The sequence below is a fragment of the Cnephaeus nilssonii genome, assembly GCF_951640355.1.
Source record: "Cnephaeus nilssonii genome assembly, chromosome: 22".
NCBI lineage: Eukaryota > Metazoa > Chordata > Mammalia > Chiroptera > Vespertilionidae > Cnephaeus > Cnephaeus nilssonii.
The window spans coordinates 26,045,110-26,061,732 of NC_137093.1; the positions used below are offsets into that span (position 1 = coordinate 26,045,110).

The 16,623-nt window shown below is 51.0% G+C and overlaps 1 protein-coding gene across 3 annotated transcripts in view; it reads left to right on the top strand.

Moving 5' to 3' along the window:
* OSBP2 (oxysterol binding protein 2) overlaps positions 1 to 16,623 on the top strand; it is a 63,015-nt gene that overhangs the window by 12,309 nt on the left and 34,083 nt on the right. For all 3 annotated transcript variants that reach the window (XM_079762904.1, XM_079762902.1, XM_079762903.1), the window contains exon 3: positions 2,326 to 2,534. In XM_079762904.1, the coding sequence (XP_079619030.1) occupies positions 2,326 to 2,534 (209 nt within the window). The remainder of the gene's footprint in view (positions 1 to 2,325; positions 2,535 to 16,623) is intronic.

The window sequence follows — 16,623 nt, forward strand, 5'->3', positions numbered from 1 at the left end:
GGGGCCTGATGAGCAGTCTGGAACATTGTGAGAATACAACCAGCTTTGGTTGAATCATTTATTGGGGACCAACAATGTACAAGGCAGTGTGGGAGACAGACATGCACACCATCACCAAACCACTGCATGGAGGAAGAGGAGGAGGGAAGTCTGCATCCATCCTGGCCATTTAGTAAGAGGCCAGCAGGTTCAAGCTAAGCGCTGTGGGCGAGTTCCCGGGCTGGGGATTCAAGCCTCCATTAGCCTTCAGGGATATCGTTGGCAAACTAGGTCAATAAAGACAGGCCTGTGAAAAAGGTGTGAGGTTCCTTAAACCAAGATCAAGGGGAAATGGAGGAAATGGGCCTGTTTCCTGGACAACTACAGGTACTGACATGTGGGGAGGAGGAGATGGTAGGAAACACTCTGAACAAAATTGAAATTGGCAGCTTGGTGGGTGGTGAATCACATAGCAGGTGTCGTCACACAGGGATGTGGCCTTAATCGTACACACGAAGCAAACTGTCAGTGAGTTTGGGGTCATGCGGGGTGCTGTCTGCTTTCTTCTTTCAAGTGCGGCTCGTTCCCGCGTCTGTTTCCATCTTTAAGAGGTCTCAGAGTTCTGATCACTTGGCTTCTCCTCCTCTCGACACCTCATCACATGCTCAGCCACAGCCCTGTGCGTTTAGATTTCACAGTCTTGACTCACACCATTTGATCTGCATTGCTGGGCCATTGCCTAAACCAAGAAGGCGGCAGATGGCATTCCTGAGCTTGCACGGGGACCTGCCAGCTAGTGTTGTCCTTTGAAGCAGCAGTAGGTGCTGTCTTCCTAAAATACAGTGTGTGGCTTCCCTGGGTTCACCATTCTCAGCCCTTCCCAGTCAGGCCCCTCCTCTTATTTACCCTGTCTCTCCCCTCCCCCCGGCCTTGATCCTTCTGCCCAGCTTACCTATTTCCCCTCTGCAAACCACATGCCTTTCATGCTCCCCTCCAGATCTCTGCATCTGCCAACCCCTCCCCCAGGAGAACCCCTTCTCATTGCTGCAGACGTCCAACAGGGCAGCCTTCATTCCAGGTCATCTCAGCATGGACCTGCCTGGATTCCCCTGCAAGGAGCGAGGCTCGTGTCCTCTGACACTCTTTTGTGTGTTACGTCCTTTGGACATGCACTCCTGTTAGCTGGGATGGTTGCAGAACCTTCATTCACCCTTGGTTCCCCACCTGTTACCTTTATATAGGAGATCCCCTGTCTGGCTCACCTCTCTTCAGGATTGGCTCTGCATGTGACGATGCAGCTGGAGTACTGGCTCTGGAGGCTTCACAAGAAGCTAGTTTTGTTCCTTTGGAATCAGATGCTTGCCAAACATTCACACAGTGGGCAGGATCAGCTGCCCCTGTGCACCGGGTTTATCAGTTATCTGTTGCTGCGTAACTTTGAGGCTCAAAACAACAGTGATTTTATTTAGTGGCTTAAAACAGTAGTAAACATCTTAGCATTTCCATGGGTCAGGTTAGTTGGGGTGATTCTGGCTCAGGGTGTTTCATGAGGGCTGCACTCATCTGAAGGCTTGACTGGGGCTGGAGGCTCACTCACGTGCCTAACAAAGTGATGCTGGTTGTTGACAGGCGGACCTCTCCAAAGGGCTGCTTGAGTGTCTTCACAACATGGCAGCTGGCTTTTCCCAGAAAGAGTGATCCAAGAGAGAGCATGTAGAACCTACGCTCAAAGTCACACTTTTTTTTTCTTTCCACAATAACCTGTTGGTTACACCGGTCAGCCCTGCCTAGTGTGGGAGGAAGTCTCCAAACCTCTGTGACTCCATCTGTAAACAGCCCTACTTGGCTGTTTGAAACAAACCGTGAAGAAGTGCTTGGTAAACTTGCATAAGTGAAAGGGATGCTTCTAAGCCCACTCCTGGAGGTCTGGGTCTGGAGTCTCAGTTGTAGTGGCAGGAATCTCAGGCTCCTCCCCTGCTCCTCTCTGTGGGTCTGAGACTTTAGTGGAAAGAGCCTGCTGTGGAGTTAGAGGTCTGCGCTGCCTAGCAGGACCCTGGGCAGTCACCCGTCTCCATTGCTTGGTGTCTGCGAGGGCTCAGACCACAGCAGGCATGCCCTGCACGTGGCACCCGTGCAGGCCCTCCTCCTTCCTCCCTGTGCCCACTGAAAGCCCCTCAACCAAGCCTTTAGCGATCAGCCCCCATAGGCTTCACCTCCTAGCTCTGACTCCAGGGCCTCTCCCAGCTTCACGGGTCTGAGATTGTGAGGATTTGCCCTGAGGCTTTCTTTAGCCTGGAGCTATTGAGTTGGGGTGCCTCAACCCATACCTTCTCTTGCATCCTACAGAAATCAGGGTGAAATGGCCCACACCTGCCGTGGCACCATCAGCCTGTCCACCGCGCACTTTGACAGCGAGGATTATTGCGGTATTATGCTGACCAGTGGGGCAAAGACCTACCACCTCAAGGCCGGCTCGGAGGTGGAGCGGCAGCAGTGGATCACCGCCCTGGAGCTGGCCAAGGCCAAGGCCGTCCACATGATGAGGAGCCGTTCAGGTAGTGTGCTTGGCGCAGTGGGTGTACGTGCAACGTGGTGGGTCTGGAGAGAGTGGGAATGGAAAGCACTTGGGGGATGGGGGTGACCAGGAGACCCAATCTACTCTAGACCAACCCTGGCAGGTCGAGGTGTGTGTTCGTCCTTCCCACTTGGCTCCGTGCGTTCTCAGCAGTGAGATGCTTACGTTGTTGGGGTGGCTGGCAGTTCTAAGGATGGAAATGTTTGTGAGGGTGAGGCTTGTGCCCTTTCTTTCGAAGAATCTGTTCCTGGACTTGAGGAGACCCTTCAGAATGCATGCTGAACCTCTTGCCTGCAAACCCTCTTCCCTAGCACCCAGCCCCTTCCCATACCCTGCTTTCCCTTAAGTTTGCTTATCCTTCAAGCAGAGGCCATTCTGAAACCCTCCCTGAGTCAGCCCCCTGCCTGGGCCAGACGCTTGTATCTGCAGCCTGGCTCAGCCCCTTGTCTACAGTAGCATAAAGGTTAGTGCGAGAAGGCCCTCCCAGAGCCTCAGATTCCCCACTTGTCAGTCCACTGGAGGCTTCGATTACGGACCTCCTAGCATCCTTGCAGTTCACAGATTTCTAGGTCAGTGGGAGCCAGCCTGCCTCGGTTCAAACCTCCCTGTCTGTGTGACCTTGGGCAAATTGCTTGCTGTCTTTTGCATCATTTCTCTATAAAATGGGCTTAATAAAGGAACCACCTCGTAGAGGATTAACCTAGAAATGCATAAAAAGAACTTAGCACATGGCTTGGCAATTGCTCAAAAAAAGTCAGCTGTAGTTATTAATAATAGTCACCATGGCCGTTTAAAAATAGCACAGGTTCCCAGCTTCCCTTGCCCTGGTAAATCTGAATGAATGAGAGCAGCATTGGGGGGGGGGGGGGTCACCTGCATTTAAGAAAAAAAGTCTCCCTGGGTGTGATTGCCAGATTTAGCAAATAAAAATACAGGTCACCCAGTTTAATTTGAACTTCAGATGCACAACAAATAATATCTCTGTATAAATGTGTCCCATGTAATAGTCGGGACATACTTATACTACAATTTATTTATAGTGTTTCTCAAATTCAGATGAAAAGGGCGACCTGCATTTCCTGTCCCTGCATTTAACTGAATCCTGGGAGGCCTGGACAGCCAGCCCTCTGCTCCTGACTCCAGGCCTGGTCCAAAGTTGAACTTCCCAGTCAGAAAGTAGAGTATTCCTTCAATTGCCACATGGGGGCGCTAGAGGATGGCTCATTTGCTCTCTTTGCTCCTGAATTCATGTCTAAGCACCAGCAGGTTGTCTGACTTGCCTCTCAGTACTTGAGAATCATTTTCAGATCTCCAGGTTAGCTTCCCAATGGGGTGCTGGGGGTTGTAAGCATGGAATACAGAGCTGGCCACCCCTCTGTCTTGGGCCTTACTTCGAGGGGGGCTAATCCAGCCCCTGAGAGTTCCTTCTCTCCTGCCCTGCTCCCCAGGCTGGCCTGCCCCCCACCACTGATGTCATAGCCCTATTCTGATATCACAGCCCAGCGCTTGGAAGGATCTCAGGCAGCCAAGATTCTGTCCTTAGAGCAACCAAGGCTCACATCTGTGCGGGGGTGAGGGAAGCTTGAGTGCCTGGCAGCCCTGGGGGCTGACCCTATAGAACATCTGGGCAGCCTGCCATCCTACCGCTCTGAAATGAAAATCCTCTGAAAGGTAGGACTTGGAAGGCTTTCCTCCTGTTGCTGTTGGTCGTGGCCCCCTTAGGTGGAAATAAGTTCCTGGGAGCGTGGCGTTGCTCTGGCTCTGTTAACGGCTCCTGGCAAACATGCTGCTTTGGATGCAGGTGGCCTAGAGAAAAGGTGGTCTCGCCTCGGTCCACTCGGCATTCCTCTCTTCCCGTTTGAAGGAATGGCTTCCTGAAACGCAGGGTTTCTTACTTGTTGAGGGGAGTTGCTCCCTAGTGCTTGGAAAATGCCTGCAAGTACTGAGCCATGGTGCGTTCTTCTGTGGCACCTCCTTCGTCCTTACTCTCTGGGTAGGGACACGAGTACATAATCTCAGGACAAAAGGAAAACACAACCACGTGCACACTATTACCTCTCAGACCCCTCGCAAGGAGAAGCCCCATCTGCTTAGCTTGTCAGAAGGTGTAATGAGGCCTCTTGTGAGCTCATTAAGTTAGCAAAATATTGACTGGCACGGATTAAACAACACAATCCTTTTCTCTAACTTTGGTGGGCATGAAGTCCCCTGGGGTGAGCACATTAACAATCTTAGGGGCGGATCACCAGGATTCTGATCTGATGGTCAGGAACCCCCATTTTTATTATTTTTTTGTTAATCCTCACCTGAGGATATTTTTCCATTGCTTTTTCAGAGAGAGTGGAAGGAAGGAAAGGAGGGAGAGAGAGAGAAACTTTGATGTGAGAGCCACATCAACTGGTTGTTTCCTGCACACACCCTGACCAGGGGTGAGGAGGGAACATGCAACCCAGATACTTGCCTTTGACCAGGAATCGAACCCATAGCCCTTCGGTTTGAGGGTCAACACTCTAACCACTAAGCAACACCAGCTAGGGCAGCAACCCCCATTTTTAATAAGCATTCCATTCAGGCCTCATAGCAGCCCCCCGTGGATCTCATTTGAAGAAACATGGTCTGCTCAGACTCCCTGGGTTGCCTGCCGCAGCTGTCTTGGTTCCCCCATTTTCAAATTCCATGCTTTCCATGGAATAATGGAGTTTGTTTTACTATCACGTACTTTTTAAATGCACTGGATCCAGGGAGACAGAAGGGACAGAGTAGGGTGTTCACCAGGTGCACTTGCATCCAAATCTTGGCCCCTAGCTTCTAGGTGTAGGTGCAGCCATTTTTTCTTCCTAAGAAGAGGGGTTGTATCTGTATTGGGAGTGCTATACCCTCCACTATTGACAGGCTATTCATGGTCCTCACCTGAATGGAGAGTGGGAACATGGGTGTGAATTATTGGCCAATGAAACAGATAGTGGTAAAGGGTGTAGTTGAGCAAAGGGACTGGCTTCTGGTGGCCCGGGCTGGACATTTAATGGTGCCCAGAAGGGCAGCCATTGCTCATGGACGGGTCAGCAGCTCAAAGTGGGTATTCTTATTTCAGTAGAAAAACAGGCATTCTGAAATGTTTGGTTTTTTTATTGGGGGGATTGTCCTTCATTAGAGGATTAGTAGGACCAATAGGTCAGAGGCATTTGACAAGAAAAAGTGGACAAAGGTTCAGTCTGCATGTGATACATCCTTACCATTAAGGCGGGTTAAGTATAATTTTCCTGCCAGGGCAATCACCTTGATGACTAATGGCTTCCTTGGTAGCTAAAGGGCATAATAGCACTTGCCTTTGTAATTATCAGATTTGAAAGGCTTATGCTTTGTTGCCATTTAGGTGTTAACCTGCTGGTGGATCTGCAAGCATGAGCTCCAGGCTCTGATGCAGGCGAGGCTGTGGCTCACTGTGTCACTCATTCCCGAGGCAGAGGGTCCCGGGCCAGGTCAGAATGTGTGACCTAAACCCAAGGCAAGTGGAGCAGGGACATCCCCCTGGCACCTGCTGCATTTCACTCTGCCAGTGAGAGCTGTGATTTGGAGATAAACTTGGAAAGGTCAGGGCGAGGTATTCTGGGCTCTGGAATTGGAAGGCTGGCTCTGTCGCACCCCTTCCCCCACTGGCACTTGCTGAGTCTCACTTGCATGGTGGCGTGAGGGTCATGGAGTGCCAGGTGCCAAGTAGCCAAGTGGCTTTAGTTAGGGATGTGCCATTATCCAAGGCCATTCAGTCAGAATGCTAGACGTGAAAAGGGTGTTCCTGAACATTCCTGCCTTTTTGGAAAAAAACACCTTTGTTTTGTAAAAACACAGAGAAAAAGAAAGGTGCACCCATCCTGGAAAATACATAAAAGGGAGAAAATGTTCTAATCTGCTAACCCTGAAGTTCACTGCCTTGTAATACTTTCTGTATGCAGATGCATTTAGATCAGGCGTCCTCAAACTACGGCCCGCGGGCCACATGTGGGTGTTTTTGCTGTTTTGTTTTTTTACTTCAAAATAAGATATGTGCAGTGTGCATAGGAATTGGTTCATAGTTTTTTTTTTAAACTATAGTCCGGCCCTCCAACGGTCTGAGGGACAGTGAACTGGCCCCCTGTTTAAAAAGTTTGAGGACCCCTGATTTAGATCTAGATTTATACTTTCATATCAGTGGGGGGTCTGCAACCTTGGCACATCAGGACAGCGCTCTAACCAACTGAGCTACCTGGCCAGGGCTAATCAAACATTTTTAAACTATTTAGGTTGTGCGCAGTGTTTCCTTGTTATCAGAAAAGGCACTGGAACAGCATTTCTCTGCTCCCCGAGTTTTGTGGGGGTTTTTTGGCACTAGTATGATGATTTCCTAAGGGTAAATTCCTAGAAAAGGAATTACTGAGTCAAGTGCGTGCTTCCCATTTTGATACGTTGCCAAGTTATCCACCACAAAGGTTGTTCCAGTTTATACTCCCCTTTAGCAGAAATGCATAGCTAGGTTAAGGGAAGGTACTCCCTGGAAATTCTTTTGCCATAGCTCATGTAAATAGGCCACTACTGTCCCATCCTATATAATAAAAGGGTAATATGCAAATTGACACTAACAGTGGAACAACCGTTCGCTATGATGTGCACTGACCACCAGGGGGCAGACGCTCAATGCAGGAGCTGCCCCTGGTGGTCAGTGCACTCCCACAGGGTGAGCTCCGCTTAGCCACAAGTAGGGCTGAAGGCTGCGAGTGCAGCGACGGTGGTGGGAGCCTCTCCCACCTCCTCAGTAGTGCTAAGGATGTCCGACTGATGGCTCCTGGGCTGCCAGAGGGATGTCTGACTGCCAGCTTAAGCCTGATCCCCCGGGGAGCAGGCCTAAGCCAGCAGGTGGACATCCCCGGAGGGGTCCCAGGCTGCGAGAGGGCGCAGGCCAGGCTGAGGGACCCCACCGAGTGCACGAATTTTCATGCACCGGGCCTCTCTTTTGTACATAAATGCTTATCACACTAGGCGCTCAGGGTCTCCCAGACGCTATCACAGCTCACGGCCATTGATAACCGGTGCAGGAGAAAAATGCGGCAGTGCCCACAGTGACAGCCCGCAGGGCCTTCAGCTGAGGCGGGGCACGGAGCTAGCTGCCCGGGAGAGTGATGGCAGCCGCTCGGAGAGCAGTTAGATAGAAAGCCCAATTAGTGGAGCCCGGCTGGCTGGTTCGCAGATGTGTGTCAGTCTGGAAGCGGGGGAAGTGGTGGGAGGAAATGGATACCCTGTCTTTTGGAAGAGAGCGGGAGAAAAACCATCCTCTGCTGTTCACTCAAACTTGATTTCCTATCCCATTAAAAACATTATGGTGACATTAAAGGGAATTTAAAAGAAATGAAGACATGGCCATGATCCCAACCAGTGCCATTCCCTCCGGGTCCTACTCCTACCGTTGCACACACCCACACACACCTGAAATTGTGGGACCAGGCATTCTGGGGTTCAGGAAAGACTTTGGATATGTAGCCCCATGGAAATACATGGCACTACTGTTGACCCCCTTTTTAGGGAGACAGAAAGAAAAGATTGTCAACTTGATACCGCACCACCCACTTTGTAGCGGTTTTGGTTGCTTGTCTAGTTTCCACACACACATGATCCTTGACGGGAAAGAGGACAAAGCCAGAGGCTCAATGTTCGTCTTGAGAATTCAAGGAGATCTCTCTCTGGCTGTTGGATTTGGAGTGTGTGTGTGTGTGTGTGTGTGTGTGTGTGTGTGTGTTCCAAACATGTTCTACTGCTGCTTGCTCTCATAACCTGTGTGCCCATAGCTTTCAGGCAATATTTCAGCAAGACTCTAAGACTAAGCAAAATGCAGAAAGCAACCCCAAAGGTTAAAATGTTTTTGTTTGAGATGTAACTTGCTGAGAATACACTGGCAAATGTGGTTAAGGGTCATTTAAGGCTGATAAAATCTTGGATCAACAATTTAAGATTAGGTGAGGCCTGTTCTCCCATTATCTCTGTGTTTGCCTTCTTGTATCACATGGCTGTCCTGAGCCAAGGGGGATGGGATCTGTTTAATTCATTTTTAAGTTCCGTTGCTTGGAAGGATTTTGATAGTCAAGGCCAAGGTAATTCGTGCTTCAAATACTGCCCTTTTCCAGATTGCAAGAGCTCCTATCTGTTGTTCTAGATATAATCAGTCCTGTCTCTTTACCACGTCTACACCACAGTCTTATGAAATACATTGCCAGTCTTAGTTAGTTCTACTTTATGGATAGAGAAAAACCAATTGTGGAACGGCAGAGTGCCTTAGCTAGGTCAGAGCTCAAGACAGACGGTTACAGTCACCTCCCAGGGCTGGGTCCAGGCCAGTGGGGATTTCAGGAGCCTTTGCAGCAAAATAGTTTGATTGAGAACCCAGCTAGCCTCCTACCCTGTCCCCAGATCAATAAGTAAATAGATAAATATCACTAAACTATAACAATAGAGTCAGAGGGCTCATGATCAAAAAACTCATAAGCATTCATCAAAACAGCAAAAAACCCCCAAAAAACCAAAAAACCTAAGTATTCAGGAACCACATACAGAATCTTCAATCGCCATGGTTTGCATAATAAATAGTTTATGGATGCAAATGTATTTTTCATGGACCATCTGCAGGATTGTTTACTGAAGAAACTGAGGTTATAAACCCTCTGCAAATGCTTCCTGCAGATACCTACTTGCAAGCCCATGAGTAAAAAGTTTGCATTTATATTTCTTAATGAATAGTCCCTTTTGGAAGTTTAATTAGTCATTGTGTCTATGCATGAATCATTCATAACCTGGGTTTGCCACAAGCACATGACAGTTAAAGTCAGATGAATAGAAACAATATTTTCAAGCAAAATGTAAAATACTCTGGCCAATTATCATTGGTTGACAACATGTTTTATAGAGATAAAAGTTGATTGGCAGCTGTTTTGGGCTGTCTTCTTGTCTATTGGGGTAGAAACAAACAATGTGAAAGGCACAAGCTTCAGGCGTTTTCTATCCCGGCATTTTGAGAGCCCAGAGTCTCTAACACTCCCCAGTCCACCTGACATCAGAGACCTGCTCTGAGCTCATGGCGGTAACATTAATAATCCCTGCCATGTGCACCTGCTGTGTGCCTGGCAATTTCATAGCTAGTGTGTGACAGAGCTAGGAGCCCACCCCGGTCTGACCTTACATCTGATGCTTTTTAAAAGCAGATTGCCAGTTTGCTGTGTTCCTAGAGTAGAGTTATGCCCGTGACTACTCTGATGGAAGCGGCAAATACATTTTCCATTAGGCAGAGGTGAATTGTGGCTTACTCACCCCCTCACCACTGCTGTGGAGAAGGTGCTGGCAGCAGCTGTGTTTCTGAGGAATTCGCTGTGGTGAGAACAGGTCCTCGGCCTGTCCAGTGGTTCTGTCTTGCCCTGTCATTTGGTTTGCAGTCATTTGAAGGGCCCTGAGCACAGCCTGTGATAACGTACTGCTGAATGCCTTCTCAGTGTTGGTGTATCGCCCGCTGGCAAGGACCTTGTTCTTGGACTCTCTGGCAGCCTAGAGCCTCTTTCTCCCTGCCTGCCACCCCAAGGTCAGCTTGGCAGCATGGGGCCTGAGGGCGAGGAGAGAGAGAGAATGAGGATATGAATTAGGTAAAATTCCAAAGCAGATTTAATATTATGCCATTCTTGGTAGTACTTGTGTTGGACTTACTCATTCAGGAACTATTGTGTGCTTTTTACCCTGGCTGGTGTGGCTCAGTTGGTTGGAGCATCGTCCCGTATACCAAAAGGACACGGGTTCGATTCCCAGTCAGGACACATACCTAGGCTGTGGGTTTGAACTCCAGTCGGGGCACGTGCAGGAGGCAACCAATTGATGTTCTCTCTCACATTGATGTTCCTCTCTCCTCCCTCCCCCATTCGCCTAAAATCAATAAACATATCCTCAGGTGAGGATTATTTAAAAAAGAACTATTAAGTGCCTTTCAATAGTGCTATGCCAGGCCCCCATAAAAACAGTAGTAGCCGTTCTGGAGAGCAAGGATGCCTGGGTATGGGGCAGGTAGGTAGCAGTGTAGACGTGAGAATGATTTCTGGTGCATGGTACTGGCGGGGAGTGTTCTAGGGGCTCAGGGAAATGGAGGTGGAGGCAGAGGACAAGGCGAAGAGCCACGCCCCAGCAAGGTCAGCTCCTGCCCAAGCACCCACGGCACCGGGCCCAGCCCTGCAGCTCTCGGGCTAACTTCTGAATTAAGGGCTCTGACACTCCAGTGGGTGGACAGGAACCTGGTTTCCTGGTGAGGGACAGTGAGCAGAGGATCCGAGTTGACAGGGACAGTCAAGGTCATGAAGCAGAGCTGTCACGAGGGGTCCTGAGACCTGGGGTGGAGTTTCTGTGCCAGAGGCAGTCAGAGCCAGGACCCCATCTCAGTCGGGGACTCTCCCGAGGAGCAATGGAAGGGATTTGAACAGAAATGAAAACCGTGGAAGTGGCTCTGCATGATGCTACCAGATTCCAGCAATCCCATCTGTTGGTTTATTGACACTCTGGTACCAAGGATGTGGGGGAGGGAATTGAATTCCAGATGGGAATGGGACCTCAGTGGCCCTTCCTCCCCTAGCTCCTGAGACAGACCCTAACTGGTTAACTCCTTGCATAAGACAGTGGCGAAATGAGGGTTTGGGCCAAGGGCTACCCAAGGGCCAAGGGCCAACCCCCTTTGGCCTCGCTGGATCGATCGGGGTTGAGATAGCGCCCTTAGTGCTGGGTCGGGTTTCGGGCCGTGTTCCGCGCATTTTAAGAGGCTGAGCTGCCTTACGTCCACGTCCCTCCTCGGAGAGCTCGCCTTTGTCTAGCCCGCAGGTTGGGAGGAGAGCGTTATCCCGGCTCGGGACGGACTGAAGGAGGCGCATCTGGCCCTCCGGGGACTGGCGGGTGGCCTCTCGCAGCACCCTGTGCTCTTCCAGCGGATCCCTGAGGGACGGAGGCGGCCTCCGTGGGTGGGTGGGAAGGAGGCTGAAGGAATGAGGACACAGCGCAGCGCCCAGGCCACGCTCAGGCTGGCTGACTGCTGACTGGAGGGCAGAGCCGTGCGCTCCAAGCTGCGGGCTGGCCGCTGTCCGCGGTGCTGAAAGGGCGGCCGCGGCGGGGAGGCGGGCCCGGGGCCGCGGGGCAGCGCACACCCAATCCGGGGACCGCCCTCCTTCTCCCGGGCTCGGCTCGGCGGTGGCAGCCGGCACTGCACCGAAATGGACTGAGAGCGCGGCGGCGGGAAGGCGGCGGCGGCGGCGGCGGCAGCGGCAGCTGCAAGAGTCCCCTCAGTCTCGGGGCCGGACCCACGTTCACACCCGGGAGCCCCTCCCTGGGGTGAGTTGGGGCCGGCAGAGCAGGGTTGGGGCTGACGGATCCTGGGGCATGGGATCTCTTGGGCTTTCCCTTCCCCATTGTAAATTCCTTTGAGCCCTCATCTTGAGCATCCTATGGGGCTGAGGGCTCAGACCTCTGCCTCGGTACTTCCCCAGTCCTGGAATAGGAAGCAGACCACTCTGCCCTCACAAGCCAGGGACAAAGCTTTAGCCAGAAGTCTAAGGACAGTCACAGGCATGGCCTCCTCCCACCGCACCGCACTGGGAAAGGCTCTTTGCCAGACTGGGGTCACAGGGGAAGTATCTTCCCTTCTCTGTACAGGGGCTGGCCCCAGGCAGCCCAGCCACTGGAATTCAGCCCAGAGAGAGGCCAGCCATCTTTTAGCAGGGAAGGCAGGCTTGAGCCTTCCCTGGGGCTGCATGCCAGAGGTAAAGTCCTCTCCCTGCCTCCTCCAGCCTCCTTAGGCACCCACCACACCTGAACTGCCATGACCAGGGCTTCCGGGGCGAGGGTCACTTCAGTGCGCCTGGCTGTTGTGAGTGAGCTGGACTGAGGTAGAGGAGCTCTGGAGTGGCTACTGGGCAGGCACTCCCTGCTAGCGTGTGTGTGTGTGTGTGTGTGTGTGTGTGTGTGTGTGTGTGGTGTTCTCAGCAGGCAAAGGGGATTTAAAACTCCGGTAGTGCCCGTCACAGGAAAAGCCCTTCTCCAGCCAGCTTGCACCTCTGAGTAAGCAGTTTGGGGTCACACTGGGCAACTACCAGCCAGAGGAACCTTGGGCTTTCTCAGCCCCTAAAGTTGCTCCCCTCGTGCCTTGAGCCACCCACTGAAGGGGGAGATGTGTTTAAATTTGATGGGTCACCTCTGCTTTCGACCCCACCAGCACTCGGTTCCCATCTCCATCACCTGGCAAGGTCAGACAGATAGACCTCTTGGCTCCTAGAACCTGAGGGGCAGACTGTTGGGGGGCTTTCCTACCTTGACAAAGGACCTTTGATGTGTTGGGAGGTGAGAGGGTGGAAGAAAGGGGGGTGGAGATGGAGGGACCATCCTCCAGAACCCTGGAGAGGTCTAGTTGCGCTAGATTCCAAGTCGCATGAGGAGTTCTAATCTGATGGATGCAAATGAACCTTCTGAATCTTTGCAGGCTGATGCTGGAGGACTGGGTCTGTGTTTTGTTCTGTCTGTCTAGCCTAAGCTGTGTGCATTAGATATGACTCTGGTGGGCAGCTTCCTTAGATCATCAGATGTCTGATGGTGCCGATGAAATGAGAGGGAGGTGGAAAAGATATGCGAGATGATGTGCTAGTTTTAGGGTCAGTATGAGCTGCATTGGTGCTGCATTGCTGATGGAAGTGCATGCCAAAAATACTAGCATTACTTGCATACAGCAGACTACTCGGTACCCAGGTATTGTTTGTCTCTGACCAATGTTCTGTAGAAATGAAAGGTCATAAGGGGAAAGTATAATAACTGCACACCTGACATATACTTCATTTGCATTATTCTTGGCCACTTTTTTGTGGTCAAGAAAAGCATTTTTGTTTTGGATGCATAAGTTTTTACCTATTATGTCAACGCCTATCATTTCAGCCAGATGAATAAAGCTCTTTAGAGAGTAGTTGTCTGGAAGGATGTCTGACTCATAACTGTACTTTTACATCCTTGCTGATTTGTTTCATAAAAATGTGAAGTTCAAAATGTATGATGGAAGGCCAGCTAAGCAGCAGGCCATTGCTTTTGTTCTGGGAAAACAGTGTACTTGAGTTTTGCATATTGTTTGCTGTGAAAGTAGATTGATAGCCCCAAAGTTTTCTGTAACTGGATCAATTTGGGAGATATATATACATACATATACTGGCATGTTCTACACCTGTAATGCAATCAGGCTACTTATTTTTATTCATGGTCTGAGCAACTTAAAACCTCCTCAATAATTCAGGTGGGCTCACGTTCTCCTGGGTAACTGAGAAAGATAACATCTGAGGTTGACTGGGTGATACACAGTCCTAGATTCAGCTCACAGTCTCTGTTCAGAAGTCCTGCCCTTGGGGCTCGGCTCGGCGGTGGCAGCCTGCATCTATACATAATTGTAAGCTATGCATGAAAAATATGAACAGAATCTTTCTGATTGGATTTCTCAAGGCCAGGGCAGAAATTAAAGATATGGTGATGAATAGTTAGCAATAGGACAGATTTCATTTTGATGAAAGCAATTGATCTCGGCTTCCTGGTAGAATGGTACTAGGGATGGTGGCAACAGCCGTGTTGTGTAAAGGAGTGAAAAGAGGCTCAGCTTTGTAGATTGAAAGATCTGGGTTCAAATTCCCATTATACCTCTTTTTTAAAAAATATATTTTTATTGATTTCAGAGAGGAAGGAAGAGGGAGAGAGAGATAGAAACATCAATGACAAGAGAGAATCATTGATTGGCTGCCTTCTGCATGCCCCCCACCGGGGATCGAGCCCACAACCAAGGCATGTGCCCTTGACTGGAATCGAACCCGGGACCTTTCAGTCCACAGGCCTACGCTCTATCCACTGAGCCAAACCAGCCAGGGCCCATTATACCTCTTAATCATTATGCCATGACTTAGTGTCTCTGAGCCTCAGTCCTGTCATTTGTAACATAGAGAAAGCAATAGCTGCCTGGCATGAAAACTAAGCACAGGATTGTAATTGCCTGTTGTTATTCTTAACATCTCTTGCCACAGTCTACACCACTGGTGATTAACTGAATGTGAGGTGTTGAGACAAAATCCTCGCACACGGTGTTTATACTCAAACTGTGGGGGCCATGAAAGGACTCGGTAGTTTGCCTTGGGGTAGCCTGGTCCCGCTGGTGGTGGTGTTCCCAAGGTAGGGACTATCCTTGGTTCTGCTGTCACCCAGGGGCTTTGGCTGGCCATCAGTGGAGCTTGGGCAAAAGGACCAGGGTACTTTCCCTTCAGGAGGAATGGAGGCTAAATGCCAAAGGCCTGGGAGGTCTCTGTTCGGAGAAACCCCTTCCAGGAAAGGGGGGGGTTTGTTGCAGGGAGAGGCTGCCACTGCCCCTCCTGCGGTTCTCTCTGATGCTGGGTTTTCCTCCTCCAATGTGTGTCGTCTTCTGGCCCGCACGCTCATGGTGATAGCATGTAACCCTGGGTGAGTGCTTACTTCAGGACTTCCCCTCAGTAACCCCATCCTCATAGCAACTCTATGAGATGATGAGATGAGAACCATTGCCATCCCTAGGGCACAAACGAGGAAGCTGAGGCTCAGAGAGGTTAGATCACAGGTGCCCAGGGTCTGACTACGGCACCCGCCTCTCCAGCATGAGGAGAGGGCCTCACAGATGAGATGAGCTGATGGCACAGAAAGCGGCACACCCATGTGTCACCCTGATCTCCAGGCTCACAATCCAGGGCTCCATTCTCATGCTGAGGTGACAGCACCCTCCCTTCCAGGCCGGCCAGGCCATCCCATCCTCACCCAGGGATGGAGCTTGTGATCCGCAACAGAGGCAGCAGCCCCAGTTGTAAGCAAAGCTAGAAGGTGGAAGGGCCCTTGGGAATGAATGAGGCTGACCTCTCAGGATAGGAAGAGCCTGAGGCCCAGGGAGGGAACGACTCATCCACGGTGGGTGGAGGGGAGGATCTTTATTCCATCCCCCAGGGCAAGAGCCCCTCCTCTCCTAATGGACTGCTCCTGCAGTGCTTCTTGGGGAAGCCTGAGGTGTTGCTGGTGGCTCTGTTAGAAAGGGCTTTCTGAACCAGGGACCTCTGTGGATCCCAGAGATGCCCCCGAGGTGTGCAGCTCCCTCGGACCCTGGCTCCCCTAGCCAGGCAGCAGTTCCATCTGGCACAAGGTCGCATTTGCAGACTGCATTGATTTCCAGTTCCCTGGGCGAGGAGGTGATTTAAAGGTTATTCAGTTGAGTTTCTAGTTCCCTTGGCTTGAGACCTTTCTCCAAAAATGCCTGCTGCTAACAGCCTGCAGACAGGCATTGATGTAAAAAGAAGTGCTTGTTGCCCATAAACTTGAATTATTTACAAAGTATGTAGATAGAGCTCTTATAGCTGCTTTGCACAGACACCGCCCCGCCTCAGTGGTTGCTTAATGAGTGCACCCGGGAGCTTGCTTTTTTAATTGAAAGGCATTTCATGAGGCTAACGGATCGCTGCTTCTGCAGGCACACTGCTCTCCCTGGACTGCCATTTCAGTCACTGGCCCCATCCTCTTCTGTCTCCCGCCTGGAGCCCCAGCCCCTCAAGCCTCCACTCTTTCCTCTCCTACCCCCTGAGGTCATGCCCTGTCTGTTTTCCTACCACGTTTTCTCTGGATTCTGTCCTTTCCCCCAGGCCTTGCTGCCACAGCCCTGATTCAGTTCCTCATTATCGCTGACTGTTTGCAATATCCTTTGACCTAGCTGTCTCCCAGCATGGGATGGGCTCCTTTTAGACTTGCCCATGGATGCCCCAGGCAGATTCATCTTTCAGCAACACTGGTTCTGTGCTTGTCACTGCTCTCCTGACAAACCTGCCCTGGCCCTGCTGCCTGCAGCACATGGGCAGACGTCTCAGCCTGGACTGGGAAGCCTCTCGTGCAGCCTGGCTCTCCCAGGCAGTGACCCTCCTCCTGCCTGGGTACCTTCCCCTCTCCACGCCCTCCAGACCCAGCTGCACGGAGCTGCCTCCTCCAAGCTGCCTCCCTCTCTGACTTCC